Source organism: Morus notabilis, unplaced genomic scaffold, assembly GCF_000414095.1.
Source record: "Morus notabilis unplaced genomic scaffold, ASM41409v2 Scaffold2035, whole genome shotgun sequence".
NCBI classification, from domain to species: domain Eukaryota; kingdom Viridiplantae; phylum Streptophyta; class Magnoliopsida; order Rosales; family Moraceae; genus Morus; species Morus notabilis.
Genome location: NW_010360448.1, coordinates 398206 through 412775, shown reverse-complemented (window position 1 = coordinate 412775; position 14570 = coordinate 398206). Strand labels below are relative to the sequence as shown.

The window sequence follows — 14570 nt, the reverse complement described above, 5'->3', positions numbered from 1 at the left end:
GTTCCTTTTTTTTTTTTTGGCTGAAAACAATAATTTATCATGTCAATTAATTCTCCACTAATTTGCCACCTGCCAATAATTACGAGACATAGCAGAATCATCTTAAATCATGAAAGTAACGAAATTAAAATATCGTCTTCGTTCTCAGATAAACTCAAGACGAATGCATAATAATAAGTATATTTCCAATTTTCTTGCTCCCTACGATCTAGTCACTGCTAAAGCTGAGTTCCAAGGCCGAAGCCAGGACCTATAATAAAAGCTACAACCTTTACCTTCGATAATATATATATATATATATATGTGTGTGTGTGTGTGTGTGTGTGTGTGTGTAAATAACCCATAACCTCAGCTGAATTATTCCTCCACCAAACAGCTGAACAAATGAGATTTTACAAGAATAAATACAAGCACATCCAGACAAGAATCTTATTTATTTATTTATGTATCTGATGTAATTTCATTCACGGTCCTGTTCAAAATAGTTGCATGCCTGTATATTGACGCTGACAAGCAGGAAAATCTAAGAAAAAGGATAAGATCCGAGGGCACCTGGCCTCTGCACATTACATGACAAAAGAAGAACTGTGGATGATGAGAGAGTCTGGATAAAGAAAAAGAGAGCAACAATGAAACCAAAGGACAATGAAGTTGAGCCCTCCATTTTGAGCACCTCTATTCACACCAACTCTAGGCACCTGCAAAAAAAAGAGAGAAATAAAATAAAAATTCAGCTTGAGAATTATGCCTCCGTTTGTTTCGAAAGTTCTGATGTGATTTAAGATTATAATTCTTGATTCGTTACAGTATTTTTCTCTCATAAAAAATTTAAATTTTAAAAATCAAAATCATTAACTATAACTCTGAATTCATGAACAAAACGTCACATTATCCTTTCCCTTTCCCTTGCATCACAATAAGATTCAGATTCAGGACATCATATTGCGTCATATTGCAGAATGCAGTGTACAAGTTGTGTCGGATGGACACAGAAACTGGTTGCGGTAAATAAATCCCATCGTGAACATGTAAATTTCACAATGAAAGGGGAAGTTAATAATCACACTTTGCTAGAATCAAGTAAATTAATGAAGAGTTTCTTACGCCATCAAAGAAGGGAAAAAAAATTTTCCATTTCCCTTCAATTTGTTCAACATTTCAAGTACTTTTTACATACAAAAATTAATAAATGATCAGATTAATGCACTTGGTGTAGCATCAAATAAAAATTATTCTAAGCACAAAATTCTGCATTAAACCTATATGATACATTACTATGCAAGTGACGGTTCACTATTTCCTAGACTTTTCATAATGCAACTACTACTTTCAGATGTTTTGAAAAGGGCATTTAATTCTGTGAAAAAGTTCAAATCCAAGGCCCATTCAATCCTCAATTGCCCAACAGAAGTCAAGAGGGCTTGCAATTTTACACCTATTTGGTAAGCACCAACAAAAGAATTTGCAGTGAAATGCAAATAACAGTCGGCAAAAGATTTTTTATTTTTTGCATTTCAGCACACTAAAAAGAAACTGTTTCTTTGAAATACGCGACAATTTGGTTTTTTGGTTTTTGTTTTTTTTCCCTTCTTGTGATTATCATTCCAACTAAGAATCCTTTGCGAGCTTTGAGTCGAGTAATCAACTGTGTGAGGCCCTGAAGAATGGGTGATTCGGGGAAGTAATTGGTGAATTAACAATGCATATTTTTACTCTGCTTTCCAAATGTAATTTATTGCACTTTTACTTTGTGTAAATAACCAGGAGTGGAAGTATAACCATTTAGCAAAGCCAAACATTCATTGTGGAAATACACGACACACAGCAGGAAAAGAAGATGCTCAAGGTGGTCAAAAGGTAAGGAAAATCTGGTATTAATGTAATTAATTCACAGTAGACAAACATATTGATGAAATTTATTCACAATAGAAATTTAAACATATGAGTGATTTTAACATTCAAGCAAATCATTCAAATCATAGGATATAACTATAGTCCTTTTATTATTATTATTATTATTTTTTCTTTTTGCAACACAATCCATACTTAAAGAATTGCAGAAATGCTTGGCAAGTACCATTAACATTACTACAAATGCCCAGTTTGGTCAACTTCTTATATCAGAGTAACCAGGCAACCAAACTCACAAACTCATTTCCCAAGTCACTGGATTTCATGATAGCATTCAGTTAACCACACGGGAGGTTTTCTAAACTAACTGTTGACAAAAGCCTTTGAACCTCTAAATCACTACGAACCTTTGGATGTATTACTTGCATTGGCCCCAAAATGCTTATTCTTTTTAAATCAAGGGTTATAACAAACCCTATACAGTTCCACGAACCAATGGACGTACTCACATTACTTTCTGGTCCTCAAAAAATACTACCGGTATACCATTTAAGCCTACAAACCCCAAACACCACATGGAGCTGTCAAACTCTGAAAAACCAAATACATTTTTTTTTTTCCGCATCATATCTCACTCCAAGCAAGTAAACTAACCAAACCGTTGAGTTCTCCAATATGCCAAAAAGACATTTGATGCATGACTACCAATATTTGCAAAATAGAAGGCTCACAGTAACACGGTTCTCCAAAAAGGAGCATAGCATACTATGCTTAGAACCTGTTCTGATGCAGCTGAATTGGGAGGATAGAATTTACTGGCCTAACCGGACGGAAGATGGACATAATTTTCCAAATCCACTTAATCCTAACCCATAAGGGAGAAAATCCCAATGGAGAGAGAACTCGACTTTGATAATCAATATGTCAATATTCAAGTCTAACCCTTACAATAGCTAATGCGGGTATTTATACCCCACGGACAAAACAATACCAAAATAGCAACTAAGACATACAACAAGCTAAACAAACAACAATAAACAAATAAAAAGCATAGCTAATTTAATAAACGACAATGCAACTAAAAAGGACTACTATAACTAAAACCTCCTAAATCAGTTCACTCTTCTTTGAAAAAAGAACTTGACCACAAATTTAGTAGAAGCACATGAAAACGATCGTGATGTGGCAACTAAAAGTGCCAAAACACTCTCGCTCTAGCTTATGGGAGTGGTGGACCCAACCGGATAGCTCCTCCATATCACATCCCAAACCCACAACCAGCAAAGCAATGGAGCATTGGAATGCTGAAAAATTCCAAACCAATCACCATGGACATCGCCTTGTCCCTTTGGTCTTGAAAATCAATGTCTCATGTTCCAACAATTTCGACCAATGAGAATTAAAGGGTTCACTACCAATCTTCAAAATTTGCACTCTTAAGTTGTTGGCTTTCCAAGTTGTGCTCCCAATGTACCAAATTCTTGATCAAGTAATTTGGTTTGTCCATTATGAGTTTAAACAATCATTTCAAGACCAATTTGACCATCTAAATTTTCGGGTGTGTTTGGTTTGTAGGTTCACATGGGTTTGAACCCATGAACCTAGCTCAAACAGGCATTTCGATGTGTATTTGATTGAATTGGTTTTGAACTTTTTTGTTACAATAAAATCATGAATTTATTTCCAGTTTCAACATAATTCTCATACTATCCAAACACATTTTCATAGTGTGATGTTTTATTCCATGATTAGACTTCATACTGCCAACCATCAAGTCAGACTACAGTTAGAAGTTAAACCATATAGGTTCAAAATTTTCAGCTCAAACTGTAAAGGTTTACAACCACACCAACTCGAACCCGCGAACCAAACGAACACTTCAATTAACCCATCAAGATTCTTCATAAACTACTTTTGAAAAATGTCTCCACAATCAGTAATTTTGTCTTCCAATGTAAGACAAGATGCAATTTTATTTTCCTATCAAACCAATCATATACGAATTGCATAATATCATAGAGAATTACATATCTACCTTGTAATGTGAGCATGGAATTCTAATGAAAACTTGGGCCAATTTGACTATTAGGCTTGTCAAACATAGGAAAACTTGATTGAAAGTTTTATTAGGGCTACATTCTTTGTTGGGCTTAAAAATCTGATGTGAGCCCTACTATTTTTGGGCCTCTGCTCACTAATGCGTAGGGCTCCTTGATACAATTTACGAATTAGAGTTGCAAATCGCATGAGAGGACACTTGTCGCCACAATGAGTGCACCATCTTCCACGGCCACTCCCAACGCCAAGCCCACTCCAGCCCTCACCAGCATTTGACTTGGACGACAACGAAGAAACAACTTGCAACATCGTTTTTGACTTCGAACATGGGTGAGTGAGATAGGTGCGACCTCTATGTGCCCGGATGCAAATGTCGCTGTTGCACCGAGTCTGCACTAGCGATGTTCGTCTTTGGATGTTGGACTCAACGCTCTTAAATCCCACAGCCACCAAAGAGAGAGGTCGACGAGTGCCATCATCGAGAGACATTGGGGACATCAAAGAAAATCGCAAAGCTCAGAGCTGAGCATTGACGGCAAGAAAGATTAGGGATGTCGGAAGAGATCGCAGCTCTCTGAGTTTCTTGGATGTCTTTGGCTGAGATTGTGGGCATTCGCCGAGGTTCCATGCCTCTTCGTCAGTAGCAATGAATTAACGAAGAAGGGGTATGTAGAGCTCGCCAATACACTCATGGGAACGGTGGAGAAGGGGGAAGACAAGGGGTCTAGGACCTCGGCTGAATCGCATCTATGGAGTTGCTGGCAGCGATGTCGAAAGCTAGAGGAGAATTGCACAAAGAAGTGCAACACTGCTCCCTCCGATGGTGGTGGTTCTGGATCTGTTAGGTGAATGGTGATTTTATATTTGTGCGTTCGTGGTGGTTTGCCCAGTGGTAGGAATGACTAAGGTAGTTTGGATGGTGGTGGTAATGAAGAGCTCAATGCACCTAAGAGAGAGGTCGACGAGTGCCATCATCGAGAGACATTGGGGACATCAAAGAAAATCGCAAAGCTCAGAGCTGAGCATTGACGGCAAGAAAGATTAGGGATGTCGGAATCTCTGAGTTTCTTGGATGTCTTTGGCTGAGATTGTGGGCATTCGCCGAGATTCCATGCCTCTTCGTCGGTAGCAATGAATTTACGAATAAGGGATATGTAGAGCTCGCCAATTCACTCATGGGAACGGTGGAGAAGGGGGAAGACAAGGAGTCTAGGACCTCGGCCGAATCGCATCTATGGAGTTGCCGGCATCGATGTCAAAAGCTAGAGGAGAATTGCACGAAGAAGTGCAACACTGCTCCCTCCGATGGTGGTGGTTCTGGATCTGTGAGGTGAATGGTGGTTTTATATTCGTGCGTTCGTGGTGGTTTGGCCAGTGGTAGGAATGACTAAGGTAGTTTGGATGGTGGTGGTAATGAAGAGCTCAATGCACCTAAGTTAACCCACGGTTAAAGTGGACCAGATCAAATTCTCAAGCCCAACAACCTTCTGCCTACCAAACTCGATTTGTTCATAAATCCAAGCCCACTTTACAAGATAAAACCCACAACTCTCTCCAATATGATGCAATTTGTAGCTGACTTGTTTGATTTTAAGAAAAATAAACAGATAGCTTGTGTTATATTTGGAGACAAAATTACTAAATGTGAGATCATTGTTCGAGAACCTCAAAGAGGTCAAACTTGAAAATTTGAACAATCAAATAGATGTTAAAATAGTTGTTGTAGCTCATAGTGAACCAACAAACCAAGTTGATGGAGAAATCGAAATAATTAAAGTACCAACTTTGAAAATGAAAATTGAGTGAATTATTTGTTAAGATTTGAAAGTTAAGCCACTGATTTGTTGGCCAAGTTGTTGGTACACTAGACAATGATTGTGAAGATTTCAAGAGTAAATGGCCAGTAGCTTAGTGTTATTTCATTGCTCCATTGCTTTGGTGCCCTTTTGGGTTTGGGATGTAATTCGGAGGAGCTATTCAGTTAGGGTCTACCACTCCCGCAAACCAAAACGGGACCTTTCTCACAAGTGGCCTCCTATTACATCACGTTTGTTTTGATGTGCTTTTTACCAAACTTGAGGTTGAGTTTCTTCCAAAAAAAAAAAAAAAAAGAGGGGGGGTTAATATAGGAGCTTTTAGCTATATTAGCCATTATTTTAGTTTCATTGTCCCTTGCTTTAGTTTATCAACTTAAATTTAATTTTGTTATTTGTTTATCGTTATCTATCTAGTATGTTGTTTGTCTCAGTATTTTTGTTATCGTTGTATGCAAGCTATAAATAACCAGATTAGCCATTGTAATAGTTAGACTAGATTATTGACATATTGATTACCAAAATTTTCTCTCTAAGTTTTGGGGATTTTCCCCTTATCCATGGATTAGGCTTGATATATCCCATTCCACTGCATCATGTTCCTTCTAAGGTATCATTCAAATTAGTTTCAGCATAATCAATATCTTGCCAACTCTATCATTAACCAAAAAATTTCATGATTAAAGTTCCCCTTAAAATGATATAAATCTAAAATCCATGATCTCCAATTTGTGTTACCTACAATGTGTCTATGACCAGGACCTTGATAATTCAGACAATCACAGGTCAAGGAACCATAGCTTTAAATTCCCACCCAGATAGTTCATAGTTTGTAACTACCTTAATATTTATTTTTGTCATTGAGAATTTGCAGTAGCAATAAGCGTCAATTTAGTTAGATACAGTCAACAGTCCACACCCAACTAACGTTTTCACTCCACCCTCAATGAAAATCCTCAAGACAAATTTCTCACACCATCTAAAACAGACATAATTCCCAGGACTAAAAGACTTCCTCTTAAAATGACCCACATTTATAATTCCAGCTTCCCGGCATAGATTTTCTTCGATATTAGTAACTGGATAGGCTTAAACGACAGTAAACTCAATCCAAGGGTATACATTGATTCTCTATTGGGTTAATAACAAAAACCTCCCCTGTGTTTTTCCATAAATACGGTACTTATCCCCTACACAATACAAATTGTGTTAAAACCTTCCTACAAGGGATATATTAACACCATTTTGGGGAGAGTTTTTAATACCATATGTAAAACATAGGGATAATTTCACCACCATTTGTAAAAGATATGTGCTGCAATCGTGATAAAAGCACAGCCCTTTGTATTATTTTAAGTATTTGCCAGTATCACATTATTTAAAAAAAAAAACAAAAACAAACAAAAAAAAAAACAAATCGCCAACAAGAACTAAATTGCTCCAATTGCATACGAGACAGTGAATAATCACCAATGCAATAATGAAAAGCCAAAAAAAAAAAAAGTACCTCAAAACAAAAATCAATCTGGAGACACAAACAGCATATGATCAAAATCACTCGGCCTCCGCCGCCTCACCCTCAACCTCAACCTTGGGACCTGATTCAAAACAAAAAAAAAAAAGGCCAAAAAAATTAGGGTATGAATGAATTCCAAAGGCAGTGAGTGAATGAACAAGATTTGATTTTGTCAGGTAGTTGTCGGACCGTGGAGGGCGGGGTGGCGGCCGTCCTTGCCCCAACCGATGCCGCGGGTGGAGTCGAGGTACTGGCGGACGAGGTGGCGGCATTTCTGGAGATGGTTGATGCCCTCGACGCGGTAGCACCACTTGAGGCGCTCGCGGATGATCTTGGCCTTCTCGATGTCGATCCATTTCTCCCTCACGAGGTGCTCCCTCATCTCCAGCATCGCCACCGGGTCCTTGTATGGCTTCGATGCGTCGAAGTCGTCCGGCGCCGACTCATCGAACTCCACTGTTCCCTTCTTCCTCCCCATCTTTTTTCTATCACTATGATCCTAATTTAATTTAATTTCCCTCTTCTCTTCTCTTCTTCACTCAATCCTCTACTCTTGCTTTCGTTCTTGTTCTGCCGATGAGTTTCTACGCTTTTCTTTTGATCGTGTGGCCTTTTAGGCTGTGGGCCGTAAGGATGCGATACTCTTTTGGGCTGAGATTGGCCTATTGGTCCTATTGCTGAGAAAATTCATTTAAGGGAGAAAGAGGAAAATAGTTTAAAGATTGAGATGAATTAAAATTAATAGGTCAATAGTTTATATAAATTAATAAATAGGCTAAATTACTGTTTTCATTCATAACTTGTGTGGTTATGAACCATAACTTGATAAGTTATTATTTATAATTGTCCATAACTTGTCTGGCTATGAACCATAACTTGACAAGTTTATCCGTAACTTATCTGGTTATGAGTCATAACTTGACAAGTTATGGCCTATTAATTTCTATAACTAAAATTTGGCCTATATACTTTCTTAAGCTTTTCATATTGGCCTATTTTCTACTATTTCCCTTCATTTTCATTTAATTACATGTATGTTCATTTTACAATTATGAAAAAGGGAATGTCCACGAGTTGTTATATTTATATCTCGTCAATATATTTTTATCCTTAGTTAATTACCTTTTAAAAGTATTTATACAAATTCACAACCACTCAGATAAAAAACCATATATTTTGTATTATATTCTATTAGTAACTATAAAATATAGAAACTGATAATATTATTGCATTAAAGATATATCCTAAACAGTAAAAATGTTCATTTTGTGTAAATACTTTAAAAATTAGGCTTAATACCCTGTCTTCCGAGGTTAAAGGCCTAATTCCAATGCAAATACTAACGCGAAATAAGACAAATACCTTTAAAAGTGTATGGGTTTGTTTTTCTACCACTTACTCTTAATTAATAACATTTTTAGTAAAATAACTATAGTAACAAAAGGGTATTAATAAAAAAAATGAGGGTAAAAATCTAAACCCGTGCACTTTTAACAGTAAATTATGTAATTTTCTTAATGCTAACGCCAATGTCAAACTTTTTTTTTTTAAAAGGACAATGTCAAATTTGGCACCAAAAAGTGTGAATATATATTATTTTAGTTTGTGTTTCAATGCATATTACTAACTCAAATGTTAAATTTCTTTTGTATAAAGCTTTAAAAAGTTGTAACAGTCAACTTTTAGTTTTAAACCAACTTAAAAATGTTGATCTTGTACTTAATAAATCAAAGGATAAACATATCACGAGTAGCAATCAAAAGCTAAAATTTAGCATATGCTATATATGATGGAAAGTGGAAACATACCACTAAGTATAGTGTATGTTTTATCATCAAAAATAGCATCCTATTGAAGAGTGATATTCCTACTTAAATACTACATTTCGGTATTGACGCACTAATTTAACATTACATTAGAGATATTATTATATATTCATGTCACTTTCTTTAATTAGTTTGAGACAAACTACTTATGTACAATTTAAAGAAACGATTTTATCCTTCATACCTAAAAACTCTAGTCTCTTCCTCTTCCTAAAAACTCTGATCTCTCCTGCATTTGGAGGAGAGATTAGCATGGCTACTTGATCAATAAGGGGAAGATATCCAGTTCTAAAGAGCTTGCGACTTTGAACGTTCATCGCTGCAACCTTGCAACCCAGAAAGTTGCATGAGGGAGATTGTCGACTGTGCAGAGGTCCGGTGCCATAGTTCGAGAAGAGGGGAGAAAGAAGAAAAAGAGAGGAGGAGAAGGCCAAGATTTGGTGTCAGTTTTGGTTTTTTGAATATTGAAAGAAGTGCATTTGAAAGGACTGAAAAAGAGAGGAGGAAAAGGACCGAAAAGAAAGTGGTATTTTTCAGTTTTAAACATGAATCTTTGGAAGAAAAAAAAAGAATAAATATAGAGAAAAGAAAGTAAATTTTTAATAAAATAAATTCTATTTTTTAAGACAACATTTAAGCGTTTAGACATTTTTTTTTCCTTTCTCCAGAGATTAAATTGTGTTTATATGTTCTTGAGAATGTTTTCTAAACTTTGAACCAAACTTGCATGAAATATTTGTGCCTACTCATTCATCTCCAAGGCCTACATTGTATCAAATCAAACTCTAGGAGAAATTCTTGTTAATCAATTGATATTCGAAATCGTGATTAAAAGTTATCAATCTCTTGTAATTTGATGCGGTAGCATAGCCAACTTCTTAAGTTGAAATGTGACAGTTGCAAAGGATGTGGACATCCTCAGATGGAACAAATCAGCAATTAAACTTATTGTTGGTGCCAAAAAGTTGCTCAAATAGTGGAAGCGACTTTCCGATAATAGATGTAGGCACATTGTTGAACCATAATAAATTGCGTTGTACTCTCATCTCTCGGACTACTTTGTTATTGTTATTATTCTTAATCTTTATCACGGTGTTTTTTTTTCTTTTGTTAATCTTTATGGGTTGATATTCGGAGTTGAACCAACACCTCGTTCACTCTGTAAATTTAAGTTTTTAATTCGAATTTAGATGTAATATTTTCTAAGAGCTTTTTTAATTAGGTTGTTATTATGTTCCCATACCTTGATTTTTGGGCTATTGAATATCTATTCCCATACTTTGCATGTTTTATTCGTGTTTTGTTGAGGACTTACCAATAATTTTAAAATGCTTGAAAAGGCTTTTAAAACCCAATTCACCTCATCTTACATTTGCATTGAAATTGGTCGTAGAATGTGTTCCATCGTGCCTTCAATACTTGTATACTACTGACATAACTAATCTTTATTTTCTTTTATTTTGCAAAGTTAGAATCTTGTTAGTATTGGTTTAACTAAATCTATCTCACTCATCAATTGGTACGTCATTTATAAAGAAAAAGTAAATAAAATTATTTGTAAAACCACAAGTCCGTGACTAACACTGTCAATTGGTTTCAGCAAAAAAGGGAATTAGTATCCATTCAAACTCGCTATTTGGGGGTTAAAATAACTGAAATGATACAAACTACACTAAAGAAATAAATAATAGAGCTTAAATTAATATCCCAGACACAAGAATGAAGAATTACAAGGTCAGGCATTCTTGAAACATTCTATTTTGCCTTCTTTAGCAGGTTAGAGGTCTGGAATTCCGCGTCGTCTCTGATAAAACTCCACCAAATGTAAGTTAGAGGGATTGTGGTTGCATGCCAGAGAGCATGGGCATCAACAAATCCTTGATATGGAGGAAAATCATAGATTTCTAGGAGCATTGCGAGGCCGCCGCCAACTACCACCAGCCACAACTTCCAGCGGGATGGATGGCGAGTTACACCAGCAAAAATTGCCCAAATGAGAAGTTGGGCCACGGCCAAGACAACGCAAACTTTCATGTTCCACCCTGCAAGATGTTGAACGTGTTTTCAGATTATCACAGTAAGTCTAAAATACCATTAACAGAAATAAAGAATGAAGATTGAAGTAAGGCTAAAGCCTAAAACTATCCATTGTAGGAACAGAAACAACTCAACGTTTCATGGTAGTTCATAGTTTTGGAATCTTTATCGGGTCAGATCAAACGGAAGACCGAAAATAATTCACTTTTTTTTTTGCTGCAAACCTAGAATTATTCACTTAATTCCATTTAGTGGGTGTGTGAATATATTCCGATGTCCAATGTTAGACGTATTGAGGGCGGGAGTCATTGTATGATACATCTCATGAGAAGAAAATGAAGAGCAAAGACAGAACAAATATTCATTAATTCTCTCTTATGAGTATTCAGTATTCTATTCATTTATATACCGCGTATCACGGACGAGGAATTGATACTCTATATTATTTGTGGCTTAGGTAATGAATATGAAGCTACTATTTGTCAATTGGCATTGATACTCTATTATTTGTTGTTTAGATAATGAATATGAAGCTACTATTGTCAATCTTACTTCTAGACCCGATCTTCTTACTCTTTCAGAAGCTCAATTCATGTTACAAAATCAAGAAACGAGACTTGAGCACCTTAACTCCCCTGTTTCTGCGGAACTGAGTGGTCCTACTGCTAATTTTGCTGCACAATTCAAGAATAACAATTCTACTGGTGGAAATCTGAATTTTCAACAGTTTAGTCGAGGTCAAGGAAACTTTTGAGGCAGAGGCAGAGATGGAGGTGGATGAGCAGGGCGTGGCAACAGGACAATTTGTCAAGTCTGTGAAGGCTGGTCATACTGCTATCAAGCATTATCATCGCTTTTATCTCTCTTTTGAAGGGTTTGGATGCATGCGCACGCGCGTGTGTTGTAGATACCATATATGTATGTAGGCGTGTGTGTGTTAGATACCATGTATCTATGTATGTCTAAATGCCTACATTTACCCAACATGCCTTACTCTCTACATTCTAAACCATCAGGGATAATTAAACTAAGTTTCTACTTAGTATAGAAAGTAATTACATAAGGAGGAGAACCGTACCATAGTCCAATTTATAGAAATTCAGAAACATTATGTGGGTGGCTATAAAAGAAAGAAACGGGGCAGCAACCATAACTCTAGAAGCCTCTGCCTTCACGTTGAAACTTCTTAGTATGGAAAGAATAAATGAGTACCCAAGCAACGCCACTGCCGATGAGTAGTCCAGCTTCTCCGTCAGATCCACATCTCTGCAGTAGATAAGTGTAGGTTAAAAAACTTAAAACAAATGCAGTAACACAGCAATAAAATAACCTACAAAGGAGAATATGTGTGAGTGTGTGTTGTGAAAGATGGAAATGCAAGCTCAGTTGACAGGACCAGGCACTCGACTTTTTAATTTCTTTTTGCCTTCAGGGAATTGATTGTGGCAGAGATAAAGAAAGGCATAAAGAGTCTTACCGACTATGGAAAATGGCACTCCAGAACCAGGAATTCAGTGACAATAGTCCATAGATATGCCACAAACCGGCAAACTCATAGTATGCCTTCCTATCTTGCTTCAAAGGCAACTTATAGTACAAAAGGATGAAAAAGGAGAGCCAACCATGAAAATGCATTGCAAGGTTGAGGGCAGAGAAAACAACAGAAACAGGTTCCTGAATAAATCGAATGCCATGTCAAATTACATGTTACAAAACTAAGTTAACATCCGAAATGAATAGGGAAATAAATTGTTGCCCGGTCATAGTAATTAGGAATTGGACCTGAATCCCATATACACGCTTGAAGGGCCATTTTCCGTGATATTTAACAGGACCAGTACCAAGGGCCTCTCTTTCTTTCTCTCTATCTATCATGCAATGGTAACGGCAATCACCTTGGCAATCCCATTGTTTCCACTTTAAATAAAGAGGCTCTTGCATGTACCATGGACCGTCAAATGGAACACCCTTTGAAGAGAATTTGCAGTGTGGAAAGCATCTTTCCCCTACACATCCAGTTTCTTGACACTCTTTTACACAAGCCCTAGAAAACAAACATAAAAAAACAATAAAAAATAAAAATAGTATTCCAAGAACCCAATTATTAGTTCTTGTTACAGTAACAAGGGCAACATATGCAAATTTCTAACATTTCGTGGATGCAAAAAAGGAAAAAAAAAAAAAAAACACAGGAAATAGCACAAGATAAATGACAAGCATACTGATTTCTACTCAACACAGCCAAAAGAAATAATGGCATGTCAATTAAAAGGTGTATCCAAAAAGCTGAGATTTTACACAATCAAACAACCCAATTATGGTAAATAATAAGGGCAACATAAATAATTTCTAACATTGACGGTGAAATTCTACAAACAATCAAGAAACTAAACTTTGAATCAGAAAACCTAGTCAAAATGGTTCAAAACAACAAAGAAACTCGTGTAATGCAAATTGCAAATAGTAAGAAACCAACAGCCTAATTTAAGCCGAACCAGTATAAATCATTACTTTTTCACTTGCAATTTACATTACATGAGTTTTTTCTTGTTTTGATCCGTTTTGACTAGCTTGTCTGATTCGAAGTTTAATTTCTTGGCTGTTGGAGGACTTCTATCGTCAACATCTTTAAAGAACAAAACCAAACGCAATTATAACGCAACAACTGAAAAATGTGTGTGCAAAAGGTAGAGTTTATTCCTTTTTTTTTCTTCCTTCTCAATTTTGTAGATGACGGATTCCTGACGATAATTGCCAAAAACATAATTCCACTTAAAAAAAAAAGTATGTATAAAGCTCTTTGTAAAAATAACTTAATAGGAAAGTTTTATATGTAAAATAACTTGCCAAAATATTTTTACTCAAGCAAATTTCTATGTATGTATGTACCTGTAACGTGCATCGACATCACCTGCACTGGCATCTAGAACACCGACGTGCCATGAGACCACGAAAAGCAAGGCAATCCAAAATCGATTCAACATCTTTCTGTTCCGAACAAAATTGAGTTCAAAATTAGAGAGAGAGATAAAAAGAATATAAAGACTGTAAGAGATAGAGGAAAAACAAACCTAGCAGAGAGAAAAACGAGAAGTTCGGATCTACAGCCTCATTCACTGCTTGTGAAGTTCAAAGAAGAATGGCCGACGACAAAGAGTCTATCGACGTAATCGCCGGTAGCCTTTGGAAATTTATCGTCGATTATTTCCGGCGACTCTCTGGAGAGGGAAGAGATAAGGATGGTGAAGTTGGTTGTAAGGGAAGACAGAAAAGACTAGAAATAAAAGTCGGTCTATGTAAGTTTTAGCCTGTGCATTTTGTCGAATTCGAGTTCGAATTTTATTATATTAAAATTTTTTTAAAAATAATCACATTTAATTTATTTATTATAGTAAAATTACGTTTTAATTTAAATTAAAAATTTGAATAACGAACTAAACGGGACTCTATTTATTATTTCGAAGTAAA

The 14570-nt window shown here is 36.2% G+C and overlaps 2 protein-coding genes across 2 annotated transcripts; both read right to left on the bottom strand.

Annotated features, from left to right (window-relative positions):
• Nucleotides 1-414: 414 nt before the first annotated feature.
• LOC21402882 (NADH dehydrogenase [ubiquinone] 1 beta subcomplex subunit 10-B) lies at nt 415-7802 on the bottom strand. Its single transcript, XM_010096455.2, has 3 exons — nt 7429-7802; nt 7231-7321; nt 415-698 (listed from the first exon to the last, which is right to left on the bottom strand). Exons 1-2 carry the CDS (start codon nt 7715-7717, stop codon nt 7278-7280), a joined length of 333 nt encoding a protein of 110 aa, XP_010094757.1. The 5' UTR covers nt 7718-7802; the 3' UTR covers nt 415-698; nt 7231-7277.
• A 2814-nt stretch (nt 7803-10616) lies between these two features.
• On the bottom strand, nt 10617-14404 carry LOC21402881 (post-GPI attachment to proteins factor 3). Its single transcript, XM_010096454.2, has 6 exons — nt 14174-14404; nt 13992-14090; nt 12885-13146; nt 12580-12776; nt 12181-12368; nt 10617-11107 (listed from the first exon to the last, which is right to left on the bottom strand). Exons 2-6 carry the CDS (start codon nt 14084-14086, stop codon nt 10821-10823), a joined length of 1029 nt encoding a protein of 342 aa, XP_010094756.1. The 5' UTR covers nt 14087-14090; nt 14174-14404; the 3' UTR covers nt 10617-10820.
• Between the last annotated feature and the right edge of the window lie 166 nt (nt 14405-14570).